General features: G+C 31.0%; 1 protein-coding gene and 1 long non-coding RNA gene across 4 annotated transcripts; both read left to right on the top strand.

Moving 5' to 3' along the window:
* On the top strand, positions 1 to 11792 carry LOC107888868 (long chain acyl-CoA synthetase 6, peroxisomal). Of its 3 annotated transcripts, XM_041076089.1 has the most exons (24): positions 4 to 220; positions 319 to 560; positions 1311 to 1371; positions 1473 to 1550; positions 1672 to 1743; positions 1828 to 1909; positions 2106 to 2211; positions 2309 to 2385; positions 5414 to 5458; positions 5819 to 5905; positions 6013 to 6102; positions 6254 to 6333; positions 6410 to 6503; positions 6967 to 7055; positions 8000 to 8088; positions 9272 to 9401; positions 9484 to 9602; positions 9825 to 9948; positions 10068 to 10154; positions 10556 to 10659; positions 10882 to 10967; positions 11048 to 11134; positions 11232 to 11318; positions 11543 to 11792. In XM_041076089.1, exons 2-24 carry the CDS (start codon positions 380 to 382, stop codon positions 11633 to 11635), a joined length of 2148 nt encoding a protein of 715 aa, XP_040932023.1. In that variant the 5' UTR covers positions 4 to 220; positions 319 to 379; the 3' UTR covers positions 11636 to 11792. The 3 variants fall into 3 exon arrangements, with proteins under 3 accessions (XP_040932024.1, XP_040932023.1, XP_016668606.1); XM_016813117.2 differs by lacking the exon at positions 4 to 220 and having other exon boundaries at positions 290 to 560; XM_041076090.1 differs by lacking the exons at positions 10882 to 10967; positions 11048 to 11134; positions 11232 to 11318; positions 11543 to 11792 and adding an exon at positions 10800 to 10864 and having other exon boundaries at positions 1 to 220.
* A 695-nt stretch (positions 11793 to 12487) lies between these two features.
* Positions 12488 to 13593, top strand: LOC121205959 (uncharacterized). The gene is made up of 2 exons (XR_005901035.1): positions 12488 to 12948; positions 13060 to 13593. It is a non-coding gene; the product is annotated as an uncharacterized lncRNA (long non-coding RNA).
* The last annotated feature ends 514 nt before the right edge of the window (positions 13594 to 14107 follow it).

Genomic DNA, 14107 nt, shown 5'->3' on the forward strand with positions numbered 1-14107 from the left:
ACAAAACTAAATGTCTTTTTGGTTGAAGATTATTAGGATGCATTGGGTAGCGAGTGGGCATGGACTCTTGAGTAGTACCAAGGGAGAAGAATTCTGTTGCCGATTGATTGGGGCTTTGTGTGTTTGATCGGGTGCCACAATGTATTCTTGACTTGTTGCTAGCTGATACTATGGGTGTCGCATTTTCACTACTAGATGACATAATCTGAGTTAGAAGTTGGTTAGTGAGATGATGAAAATTAGACACAATATAAAGACAAAAGTGTCCCTTTCCATTCTTTATTCATTTGAGCCATATTTTCTTTCATCCCGTTTCAGATGGAAAAGTAGAAAACGCAAAAGGATAGCTCTTATCTAAAAACCGTAACGAACTCTTATAATGTCATCATTAAAATCCAAACGCGCCATACCAGAAAACGGGAAAGGATTCACCTCAATGGATTCCACCACAGCTCAACGTCGACTTAACTCCATTCATGCCCACCTTGTCTCAGTCGTTGACTCCGCCTTTTCTCATTCCCACCTCCGCTCTTCCCCAACCGCTGCTGAGTTCCTCTCTGGTACGTTTCAGATGAAAATTGCTTTCTCTGCTTTGGGAGGTTGCTTTAGGCTTAATATTCCCTTCCATTAAAAAAGTAACATCTTTTTATCGGTACTATAAATTTATATCCTGGGTCTGGGATGGTCTTGATTGATTGTTCTTTTTTCATTGGTCTATCTTATTATGATGTAGAAACTGGAAAAGATTCTTCTTAAAATAAAATCTGGCAATTATGCATAAGAAGCATGAACTTGACAGTTCATTAAGACCTTTCGATTGTAGGATTTTGAGGACTGTCTTTCAGATAAATCTGGCAATTATGCATAAGAAGCATGAACTTGACAGTTCATTAAGACCTTTCGATTGTAGGATTTTGAGGACTGTCTTTCAGATAGAGACCAATAAGTATTTTGGTTGGATTTAATTTGTATCATAAGTATTTCGATCATTCTTGTAGATCGGTCACTGGGGAAATAATAATTGGTTTGAAGGGTTACTGGTGTCTTTATTGAACTAATTCTAGAGGGTAAAACTATGGTTTGAGTTTGAATTTGAAGTAATGGTTGCATGTTTATGTGAAAAAGAGCTTGTTTGTAGGAAGTGACCATGTATTTTGAGGCAGAGGAAGAGATGTTAGCGGCTGATAGCCAATTCATCTGATTTATCATTCAGAAGCTGCCATCTATTGCTAATTTTTTCTGTGATTAACTAACATATATTGATATTGATATTGAAATTGAAATTGAAATTGAAATTGATCTTTGAGCAGAACAGAATTACAGTGTTGTGCTGCCAGAGAAATTGCAGACAGGAAAATGGAATGTATACAGGTAACACTCTGCTACTATCCTTTATTCTTCTTTTTGGTCTCTGCCTTAACCCATCTTTGTTCGGCTGTTGTCTTATTTTTCAACTTTATGCCTTATGGCAGATCTGCTCGCTCTCCGTTGAAGCTAGTATCGCGATTTCCCAATCATCCTGATATTGGTACATTGCACGACAATTTTTTGTAAGCATCTTCTTTTAGATAGTGTGTGGCTATTGTCCAATGCATCAATGCTTTATCATCTATTTCATTTTGAAGTACATCCGATGGTTTCTTCACTTACTGATTATTATTATTTATTTAGACTCGCCGTTGATTTCTTTGGAGATAACAATTATCTCGGTACAAGAATTCGAGTCGATGGAACGGTTGGAGAGTATGTTTCCTTTTGACAAAATGAAGGTCACATTTTGTTGTCAAAGTTCTCATTTGCTTTCATTTTTATGTTCTATTCATCAAGGTATAAGTGGATGACATACCGAGAAGCTGCTACAGCTCGAACAGCCATTGGTTGCGGCCTAATACATCATGGAATACTAAAGGTAGAGTGGTTTTTCAGTAGTAATTATATGTTTATATTACCAGTTGAACATATGTGCATCACTCTGTCATTCAAACTCATTCATCTTTTATTGAAGTATCTCTCTCTGACCTTTGACACACATGGAAAAACATAAAAAAATCTGAACATATCTGTATCCGACACTAACACCTCAAGTTTTGCTTTTATAATGACAGGGCTCTTGTATTGGATTATATTTCATCAATAGACCAGAATGGATCATTGTTGATCATGCTTGCTCTGCGTATTCCCTTATATCAGTTCCTTTATATGACACTCTAGGTTTGCCACTGCCCCAAATGCTTTCCTTTTCGATTCAATATTTGTCCAACTTGGCCTATTGCTAAGATGCTATGTCGAAAATCATGTTTCTCTGCAGGTCCAGGTGCTGTCAAGTACATCATAAATCATGCGGAACTAAAAGCCGTATTTTGCGTGCCTCAGACTTTGAATCCTGTAAGTTCAACCCTTCAATGGTGCATGCATGATTTGAAATGTTGGTATTTGGGATAAAAATAAACTTATAAGAAATTAAAGAAGGTTTCAAGGCGTGTATTAAAGCCCCTTTAAGGTTCTATTCATCCCCACTATATTATTTTGGTCTGTAGGAGAATAAAATTTTTTTTTGATGTGTCAAACAAATAAAATTTGACTCCTATTTATAGGAGTCCTCATGTCTTTTCGCAGAAATACAACTATCTAAATGGATAATCACATCTTTTAATAATAAACATAATAATTCAATATATATCTCATTTAATAATCATGATTCATTGTTAAAATCAAGTAATATAATTTTTGAATTCAAGAGACATTACCCATCATTATGAAATAAGATAACTTTTGGTTAATAATCAAACGATATAACTTTTTGTTACTTATAACTTTTCATTTGCAACAATCAGAACATTATATATATTTTGAAAATGTTCCAACAATCTCCTTCTACTCTCAAAATATTCTAGATTTTAATAATCTTGAAAATCAATTGCATAAATGAAAGCGTCTTACGATAGAACCTCCACTTAGTGAAAACATGTTAAAGTTAATCGAAATTGCATGGTAGGTAAGCTTGAACCAGCTATTCCAATTGATTAACTGAATACATATCACACAACGATTTCAAAACCAATCAATACACAATATCTAGGGACACTATTTTGGCCATGTGTCTGTAACCTTTTTTCATGAATGCTGTTAGATTCAAGCTCTTGAGGTCCTAAAAGCAGTCACACTTTCACCCATATAGGTAGATCTTATCAAGAGTGTTCTTATAATTATAACACTTTAACATATTTATGTTATGGATTTATTAAGAGTATAATACTCATCATTTCCCTATTATTATGGGTATCTAGTACTTTTCACTCTTGGATGATATTATAATTCTTTTATAGTGCTAGCAGTCACATATTGATGATGTACTTTGTTTCATTGGACTCAAGACTTGACGTTATATCAAGCATTGAGTCGAGTTTTCTTTATGGGTGACACAAATATTATGGGTTTGTATCTCATCCTTAAATTTTCAACTTTCCAACTTAGCTATATTAATAATTTATACCATATGGTGAAATTTTATATTTATTTGTGTCTTGAAAGTTTTCAAGACCAACATCTTCACCATGTTCAATTATCCATTTTTTTGTAAAAGAATGCTATTAAGGATATCATTTCTACTATTATCAAATTACAATGATCATGTTATCTTTTCTTATCATGATGGTTTCATATTTGGCTATCTTTTTTAGTTATTGATATCCAAAAAATTAAATTCACAATTGCCAAATATATGAAATCATACATCATGTCTTTTTCACTAAGTAAGTTGTTGTAAAGAAGCCTCAAATCTCTAGATGAAATTAACAACTTCTTTTTTTTTTTTTTTAAATTCATAGTCAAATATCATTATTTTTCTCAACACACCATATATATACACACAAGGGTGTAACATATATAGTCATTAAATGAATATCAATTGTCCAATCAAGTGACTATAAAATCACACATTTATTAACCCTTCACTCCTAAATGAGTCAAGTAGCATTCATATTGTTATTTTCATACTCAGAGATCTTTGATTCATAGCTTTCAAATTAAATTTCAAATTTTACTACATCTCAAAATTTTATAGAATCATGAGTTTATACACCATCATAAATATGCACAACATTTAAAAAATGTGCAATCATATATAAAATCATTTAGGTTATGATTATTTTAAATCAACCAAGACGATTCATATTATATGATCATTTATATGATAAATTTTGATTTAGTGTATCATTTATCAATTAATGCACTTAAATAATGTCTCATGAGTAACATCCAAATGCTAGTTACTAATATCTTGACTTGAATAAACAATTACTATCATATATCAAGTTAAATATATATGAACGAGAAAGAATACTTTTGCACTAAAAAGTTTCGCTCACAAATTGGATGGAATGAATTAAATTAATTCAACTCTAACCAAACATCTATATATGTTTTTGGCATAAGGCGCCAAACAAAACATCATTTCCTTCCATTTGCTCAAAAGTTTCATTAACTTCCTTTCTTTCTTCTTCCTTGCATGATATATAATATATATTATCTAATTATGTATGTAAAATATCATGTATATAATAAATTAACATTTGACTTTTTGAAAAATTAATCCATGAGACACTTATAATTTTTGCATAATATAATTAATCTCAATAAAACATAGTTATAAATTTCAATTCATGCAACAATACTAAACCAAAAATTTGATGCACCTCTTGTTGCTAGAAAGATTTCTTCTAAAAAGTTGTCTCATTACTAATAGTCATTCTTGTAGTATCATGATTGTAGTGGCATGTGAATGCACGATGAACAAAAACATTTTTTAATTTATCATAAATTGCAAAAATAAAATCTTAAAATTGTTGGAGTGTGGGGATAAAATTAAATTTATGAGAAATTAATGAAGGATTCAAGGCGTGTGTGTATCAATGTCATTTTCTTTAAGGTTCTATTTACCTTCACGCGAAGTATAGCAATGATATCAGTTTCTATAAAGAACTTCTTTAATGGTTCTTTATAGAACAATTTAGAATTATTAGAAGATGGATGAGAGTAGAAAGAAACTTTTGATGTGTCAAACAAATGAAATTTGACTCTTATTTATAGGTGTTCTCATGAACACAACTATCTAAATGTTTAGTTGCATCTTTTAACAATAAACATAATTATTCAACATATGTCTCCTTGAATAATCATGATTCATTGTTAATAATTAAGTGATATAATTTTTGAGTTTAAGATACATAACTCATTACTATGAAGTGATAATAACTCTTTGTTAATAATCAAGTGATATAACTTTTGGTTACTTATAACTTTACATATGCAACTATTGTATAGATATATATATTTTAAAAATGTTCCCACATGAAAGAGATTTACTTTGAAAATTCAATCAGTACTAATCCATCTTTCTACTTGGAATTTGCAGTTGCTGAGCATTTTGTCCGAGATTCCATCTGTTCGTTTGATTGTGGTATAAACTTGCCTCATCTTTCTTTCCAAACCTTAACTTTCTTATTCTTTCCAAATAATCTGAGTATGGAGTATGGAGGATCCAAAGTAGAAGAGATTAAGGTTTTATAGTTGTTAGTGTTGGAAGAGTACATACTGATTGGAATCTCACGTGATCGGTGATGTGCCGGACATGATTTTCTGGATATGAGAACTTCAGGTAGTTGTTAGTGTTGGAAGAGTACATACTGATTGGAATCTCACGTGATCGGTGATGTGCCGGACATGATTTTCTGGATATGAGAACTTCAGGGGAGCAACAAATGTACATACTCATTTGCCGTTTTTTCCAGAGTATAATATGTGCTTCTCTAATCTGCAGGTGGTTGGAGGAATGGAAAATGAAGTGCCTTCATTGCCATCATCAACTGGCATTCAGATTGTGACATATTCAAGATTATTAAATCAGGTAATTTTGGTGTAGCATAAGATCCATGTCTACTTTGTCAATGAACACATTTCTCCTGATTTTGGTGTCTGCTATAATTGTTTTTCATGTAAATATGGCTCCTTTAGGGCCGTAGTTACCTTCAGCCTTTTTGCCAACCAAAACCAGACGACATTGCTACCATTTGCTACACCAGTGGTACAACAGGAACACCAAAGGTAACATTTATCTTTTCCCTGTGAATTTTAACAGATCTTTTCTAATTAACCGACCCCTGTATTTGGCCCAACTATTTTGGAGTCGAGTCAGGTTGGGGCATCTTGGACCAACAAGCATTAGTATCTAAGTAATCTTATTAATTTTGGTAAGGGAGTTGTGTTGACACATGGAAACTTGATTGCAAATGCTGCCGGCTTCTCCTTAGCTGTAAAATTTAACCCCAGAGACGTGTAAGTTCCATTGTTTTCAAATGATGTTTACATATTCACTTGTGTTGCTGGAAATATTTATTTGTGGTTTCTTCAGTTACATATCGTATCTTCCTTTGGCACACATTTTCGAACGATTTAATCAGATCAATTTAGCTCATTATGGAGTTGCAGTTGGATTCTACCAGGGGGTATGATCCTAAACCTTCACACCTCGTAATCATGTTTTATCGGTGTATTTTATTGTACCATTACCATGTTTATAAATTTATGCTAGATAAATTTTAATTTATTTGATAATTTTAGTGTTTTTTAGGTAAAAGTACTATGAATGTCCCTATATTAGGAGTTAGATTACATTCAAATTAGTCATTGTTTGTTAACTCAAAGAGTAAATTGATCTTTTCTGTTAAAAATTTTATTTATTTGTACTATTAATAACTGATGTGATTTGAAGAATAACCAAACAATAACATATGGCGTGCTATGTATACCTCACGTTGATATATAGAGACTAATTTTTGAGTAAAAAAATAAAATATAATCTAAATTTTAATAAAAAATCTTGATGATATTTTTTTAATATTTTAATTATATTCTCACGTTATACTATAGTCTGACTCATTATTGGTGGTTCTGGATCTTTAAATGTAGGATAACATGAGATTGATGGATGATCTGGCTGCTCTACGACCTACCTTATTCTGCAGCGTCCCTAGACTGTCTAACAGAATTTATGCAGGGTACTAAATCCGATTATTAAGTTCGTTATGGCCAGTGTTTAAAGAATGAGATTGGAGATTAAATATTTTATATAATTAAGCGGATTAAATTGGTTTTAGGTTAGATTGGATTCAGCTCGTTAATTTAAGTTAAATTTAATTTTTTTATATATTTTATTTAGGTCAATTTCGAATTTTGAGTAAGTTTAGGTTATATCATTTTAAGTTGAGGTTAATTCATATTTGAGCCAAGTTTATTAGTTTAACTTTTCATGTCAGATTATTTGGAGTTCACGTGTTTTGTCATTTAAGTTTGACAGTTAAATTAAAATTATTTTGCGTTATTTGTGTTGTTCCAGGTTTGAATCATGTATGGTTAAAGTCATTTTAGAATTTAGGTTATTAATTTTTTTATAATAAGATAGAGTTGGCTCAAATTTGGATAGTACAAACTCTAATATAAAATGTACTGTAAAAAAATTAATATGGTTAAAGTCATTTTAGAATTTAGGTTATTAATTTTTTTATAATAAGATAGAGTTGGCTCAAATTTGGATAGTACAAACTCTAATATAAAATGTACTGTAAAAAAATTAATATAAAATTTTAATGTCAAAATTTCATCACATACAATAAATTTTTTTTGGATAGTACAAACTCTAATATAAAATGTACTGTAAAAAAATTAATATAAAATTTTAATGTCAAAATTTCATCACATACAATAAATTTTGTAAAAAAAAAAGTATAGTTTTTCGGTTTTTTATTGGAATTTTTTGGGTTGGATTTAATCTTATTCAGTTTGAAAGATTCTGATTGCTTAATATGTATGAAAGTGGATGTAGTATGAATTCTTAGTTCAACTAATTTAACTACTAATTTAACTGATCTTTAGGGGTCCTACATTTTTGAAGTTGGTTACCACTGATTTTTAAATAATATTTTGAAACTCTTCCCATGTGCAGTATTCTGAACGCTGTGAAGGAATCGGGTACCCTGAAGGAGAGGCTTTTTAATGCTGCCTACAACTCTAAGAAGCAAGCAATAATGAATGGTAAAGACTTTTTCTTTGGTATGATGAACAATAATGAATGGTAAAGACTTTTTCTTTGGTATGATGAATGGTAAAGACTTGATTGCATCATTATATTGGTGTGTTTTTTTAAAGTATTAAAAAACTATGTAATAAATGTATTTATTAAATTTTCATATAAAAATTAAATTTTGCTTTAGTTATAACAATAAAGTGCATTTTAAAATTTTTATTGATATATTATATTATAATTTAATTTTTATATGTGAGGATAATTTAATAATTTCATAATTTAGTTGATGTCCATTGACCCGCAACACCAACTAAAGTGCATTTTAAAGTTTTTATTGATATATTATATTGTAATTTAATTTTTATATGTGAACAATAATGAATGGTAAAGACTTTTTCTTTGGTATGATGAATGGTAAAGACTTGATTGCATCATTATATTGGTGTGTTTTTTTAAAGTATTAAAAAACTATGTAATAAATGTATTTATTAAATTTTCATATAAAAATTAAATTTTGCTTTAGTTATAACAATAAAGTGCATTTTAAAGTTTTTATTGATATATTATATTATAATTTAATTTTTATATGTGAGGATAATTTAATAATTTCATAATTTAGTTGATGTCCATTGACCCGCAACACCAACTAAAGTGCATTTTAAAGTTTTTATTGATATATTATATTATAATTTAATTTTTATATGTGAGGATAATTTAATAATTTCATAATTTAGTTGATGTCCATTGACCCGCAACACCAACTCGGTAAAAGATTTTATTTAAGTAATTATGACACCAACTCAACAAATAATTTAATATAAGTATAAATAAATACGAATACTTCGACTATATATTCTCATAACATTCATACCAATATTTTAAGGAAAATGAAAATGTTAGATAGAATATTTTGTATTTTAGGATAGATAATGATCCGAAAAATAAACATAATGATAAACTTGGTTATTTTTATTTAAAATTGGCAAAAGATGTAACATTGTTAGAACATATATATATCGGAAGACGTCTATACTTTTAAACTTCTATATGTCAAAAAATGAAAATCAATTTTGAATATGGATAGATTTGAGAAGATGAAAAGTTAAAAGCTAAAGTCCATATATATTGCTAAAAGAAGATGCCCTTTGTTATCACTTTACCATATTGATATCTATATAATCTGTTATTCAGGAAGGAGTCCTTCTCCCATATGGGACAGATTGGTATTCAACAAAATAAAAGCTAGACTTGGAGGACGTGTTCGTTTTATGGCTTCCGGTGCTTCACCCTTGTCTCCTGATGTCATGGACTTCTTGAAGATGTATGTTTTTGGTTTCTACCTTAAAAAATTTAACTGTAGCATTGCTTTGTGGCCGTTATCTAAAATGGTCATGAATCTGCAGATGCTTTGGTGGTCATATAATTGAAGGTTATGGAATGACCGAGACATCATGTGTCATAAGTTGCATGGATGAGGGTGATATTCTTTCTGGCCATGTTGGCTCTCCTAATCCAGCTTGTGGTGAGTAGCTGCTTTGCATTTTTTTTTCTTTTTTTTTTTTATAAAAGTATTTATGTTCGACATTTATGTGGAAATATAATCTCAAAAGACCTTTCAAAATACATGAAAAAGAATGAATATCTGACATTCACACATGAATTCAAGTACATAGGTTATTGGTGTATTCTTGTATATATATATATTTATTGGTATTACGTTCATACATTATCCATGTTATTCCAGAAATAAAGCTGGTGGACGTCCCAGAAATGAACTACACATCAGATGACCAGCCTTATCCTCGTGGAGAAATCTGTGTTAGGGGTCCAATTGTTTTCCAAGGATATTACAAAGATGAAATGCAAACGTAGGCTACGCACATGTGGATCCCACTTTTTCTTTTTTCTTTTGGGGTTCTTATTGAAAGTTGAAACTTTCATGAATAGAAGATTGAATTTGTCTAAAAATGTACGAGTTTTTGAACAGGAGAGAAGTACTTGATGAAGATGGATGGCTTCATACCGGGGATATAGGGCTATGGCATACTGGAGGCCGTCTAAAGATTATTGATAGGTATACTCTAAAATGATGTGTTCATTACTTAAATGTTAAAACGCCTATTGGACAGAGTTGTTAGGAATTTAGCTTCTCTGTAAAATCTTGATTTTTAGTCTTGTAAATAGAGATAATAGATACCTAAGAGGTTTTCCATTTAGAGTTTAACTCGGTTCGACTCCAATAACCTCCGACTATATTGGAGTCGAACCCAGTCCAGGAAATAACTGGAAGCTGTGGTTTCAACCTAGTTGGTTCATGCTATAAAGGGTTATCATTAAAAGGTGACATCTAGTAGGTTCCAACCTTTGCATATGCAAGCCCTTACCTTATTCTCAAACTGCAAACACGTTTATATAAATAAACTGCTACCTGAATTGGATTGTATATCTTACTGGAAAATGTGTGAATTGGTACAGGAAGAAGAACATTTTTAAGCTGGCTCAGGGAGAGTACATAGCTCCGGAAAAGGTTGAAAATGTATATGCTAAATGCAAATTTATAGCCCAGTGTTTTATATTTGGTAAGATAATGGGGTTTGTTTGTAATTTCTTATTATTCTTTTTTTTTGGTAGCTGCTGACATAATATGGTTTGTTTGTAATTTCCTATTATTCTGTTTTTTTAGTAGCTGCTGACACTGCAATTAATTTTTGCTTCGTAGGAGACAGCCTTAATTCTTCATTAGTAGCATTATTCTGTTTTTTTAGTAGCTGCTGACACTGCAATTAATTTTTGCTTCGTAGGAGACAGCCTTAATTCTTCATTAGTAGCAATTGTGTCGGTGGACCAAGATGCTCTTAAAGCATGGGCCTCATCTCAAGGCATTAAGGTGATCTATTTTATGGACACAGGTATGACATGAAACAACATTAAAAGGGCTAATTGTTATATTCCAATGATTAAGTGCAGTACAAAGATTTAGAACAGTTGTGCAATGACCCAAGGGCAAGAGCTGCTGTACAGGCTGAGATGGATGCTGTTGGAAGAGATGCTCAGGCAAATACTTGTTCATCAATTCCTTGTTTTCTTCAATAATTTTTCATTTACTTCTTCACTAAAGCCTTGAATTTTGAATTGCTCGATTTTGGGACAGTTGAGAGGCTTCGAATTTGCAAAATCCGTGACGTTGGTGCTCGAACCCTTTACCATGGAAAATGGTCTCCTTACTCCTACATTTAAGGTGAGTAATTATAAGAGAAAGAAAATCATCTGTATTTTTTTTATAATTTAATGAGATTTCAACATTTTTATATTTATCCTGAAAAAAAATCAAATTTAATATAATAGTTAAAATCAGAATTCGTCTTGTTAACTTATCTGTTTTATTTTGTATCTTTTTTCAATAATTTAATATTATTTTAGTATTTTCATCCTAAATTTTGTCTTACTAATTTTTGTTGGCAGATTAAGAGAGCCCAAGCAAAGGCGTATTTTGCAAAAGCAATTTCAGATATGTATGCAGAGCTTACTACATCTGATTCCTCTCCTGTTAAATAATTGTGAGAATTGGATGCAACTAAACATACGTAGAAACAATGTCATCTTTGTTGAATAACATTTAATTAAATCACTATTTAGATTATAAGGAAAAGTTAAGATTTTTGTTTATAAGGTCGGAAATAAAATTATAAAATTTTGATGGGCTGAAGCTAAATATATTGTGTTGAAAATACTTATATTTACATTGATGGGCTGAAGCTAAATATATTGTGTTGAAAATACTTATATTTACATATTGAAAGACCTTATATAATAATTTTACCATTTGGCCAAGGGGCTAAGGGGCAAAGGTCTTTGCTTGACCCCTCCTACTCCTCTGGAAACAAATATTATTAACACATATGTAATATATATTAAACTAAAATAAAGTCAGTTTGAATTATGAGTAAAAAAATTAAATAGATAAAATACATTAGATTAAGAATATTAAATGCACTCAAATTGTTTATCATGGTATTGTATTTTTTCTTTAGTTGGTATCTAGTTGACTTGTGATACCAACTTAATTAACGACATTATCAATACTAAAAATTTTATCAGTCGCATATGTGTGTGTACACTACGTATTTAGCACACTGGTGTGTAACACCCTAAAATTAGTATTTGTGGTTTGTTAGATTTTATTATTAGCAAATATCTATTTCAATGATTAAGAGCTTTAATTATGTGTTTAGGGTCTTGGATTTAAATTTTAAAATTCAACCGTTTTTGTTCCTAGATTAAAATAATTTAAATTTTAAAATTCAATCGTTTTTGTTCCTAGATTAAAATAAAATATGTTTTGTTGTCAAAAAATTTAGAGTTAATTTTAAATGAGTTGTTTTTAAAAAAAATAATAAAATCAAGTAATTAATATATAATGTTTTATCTTTTGAATTTTGTTTTAAAAATAAATAATACAAAGTATTTCATATATTTTGTTTTTATCCTTTCCTTTTTAAATAAATTCTATTTTTATTAAAAACCAAAACTCACGTTGATCACTTCTGTTATTTCCCTAACCCACACCGCAAATTTCAATTCCAAATTTGGATTTTGCTTTTATCTTCTATTATTTCGTTTCTTGTTTTGGGATTTTCTTTAATCGTTTGGGCTGCTGTTAGCTTTGTGATCCTTTGATTGCAAATCCAAGGGTAAGGTGTTTAAGTTCAATATGTTATGCGCTATTTATAGTTGTGTTGGACGTTGTGTTGCGTTAAATCGATTTAGTGATATTGTATTAATTCTAATGCATTTTTTAGGAGTAGTACAAGAGGCAGTGGGTAACCCTCCAAAGATTTAGAATTTGCATAGTAGCTGTTCGTTCATCGGTAAGTGTGTGGATGTGTTATGAAGGGTTATTTTAGTTTGATTGGGGTCGATTATTAGTTACGATTTCGCGAATTATTATTGAAATTTGGTTGTGTTATTTGTCAATTTAGGTTCTGGGATTACTTGTGTTTGAATCAGCATCAGAATGTACCCAGGAGTTATTGAAAATACGAAAAAATAACAATCGGCAAAAGCAAAAAAAGTTCACTGTCGATGCCATATGGCCGTGTGACAGACCGTGTGCTGGACCTTATTTGACACATAGTCAGGGCTATTTGGATTGTGTGAGCTACACGAGTGTGTGTGCGATATGTGGGCCACATGAGTTTGCCATTTGGGTCGTGTAGGCCATACGGGCGTGTGGGCCCAAAATTCTAAAATTTTCCCTAGGGTCGTACGTGAGGTCCTGATTGACTGTGGGCCTTTCTAGGGTCAGTATGTGAGTAAATGTACTGTATAACATGAAATCTAGACATCTGTTAGTATAGTTTTTGCTATCTGTAAGAGTAGTTAAGTTGTCGTCTGATAAATAAACCCCAAAATTGATGTTAAGTATATGATGTGTATCTGATATGTCGTGCATATAAAACTAGAGCATGTATAATTCTTGCTTTGAATATGTATGACATTTATTATTTTATGTATTTGCATCTGGGTTGGGTTGTAAATAACATGTCGAGGAAGTGATTCTGTAAATTGGCGATAAATTGCCTATTGATCTGGCAGCTCGGCTGCAACTATTTTGTAAAGTGTCCTATTGACACTAAGTGGTGTGTAGGGATGGATGGGTGATTTATACTCATATGGTGTGTTGAGATGGTCAAAGATGGTGTGTAGCGACTAGGGGTAGGATTATATGTTGTATCTGTTCTGTTATAAATCTATTTATGATAATATGTCTAATATGCATTTAATTGCTTTAAATTATTCGATATACACTGAGTGTCAACAACTCACTCTTTGTTTGACTAATATTTTCAGGTAATCTTCAGACTTAGGCAGGTCGGTGCAAATGGGAGCTCGGTTATTTAAAATTTGGTATTTTGGTTCAGTAAATTCTTGGACTCTCTGGACTTTTTGGACTGTTTGGATTTTTAAACTTATTCTCGTATTTTGCTTAATATTGCGCAAATGTTTTAGTCGACAAAATTCGTATCT

This window comes from Gossypium hirsutum, chromosome A09 (assembly GCF_007990345.1).
Source record: "Gossypium hirsutum isolate 1008001.06 chromosome A09, Gossypium_hirsutum_v2.1, whole genome shotgun sequence".
NCBI lineage: Eukaryota > Viridiplantae > Streptophyta > Magnoliopsida > Malvales > Malvaceae > Gossypium > Gossypium hirsutum.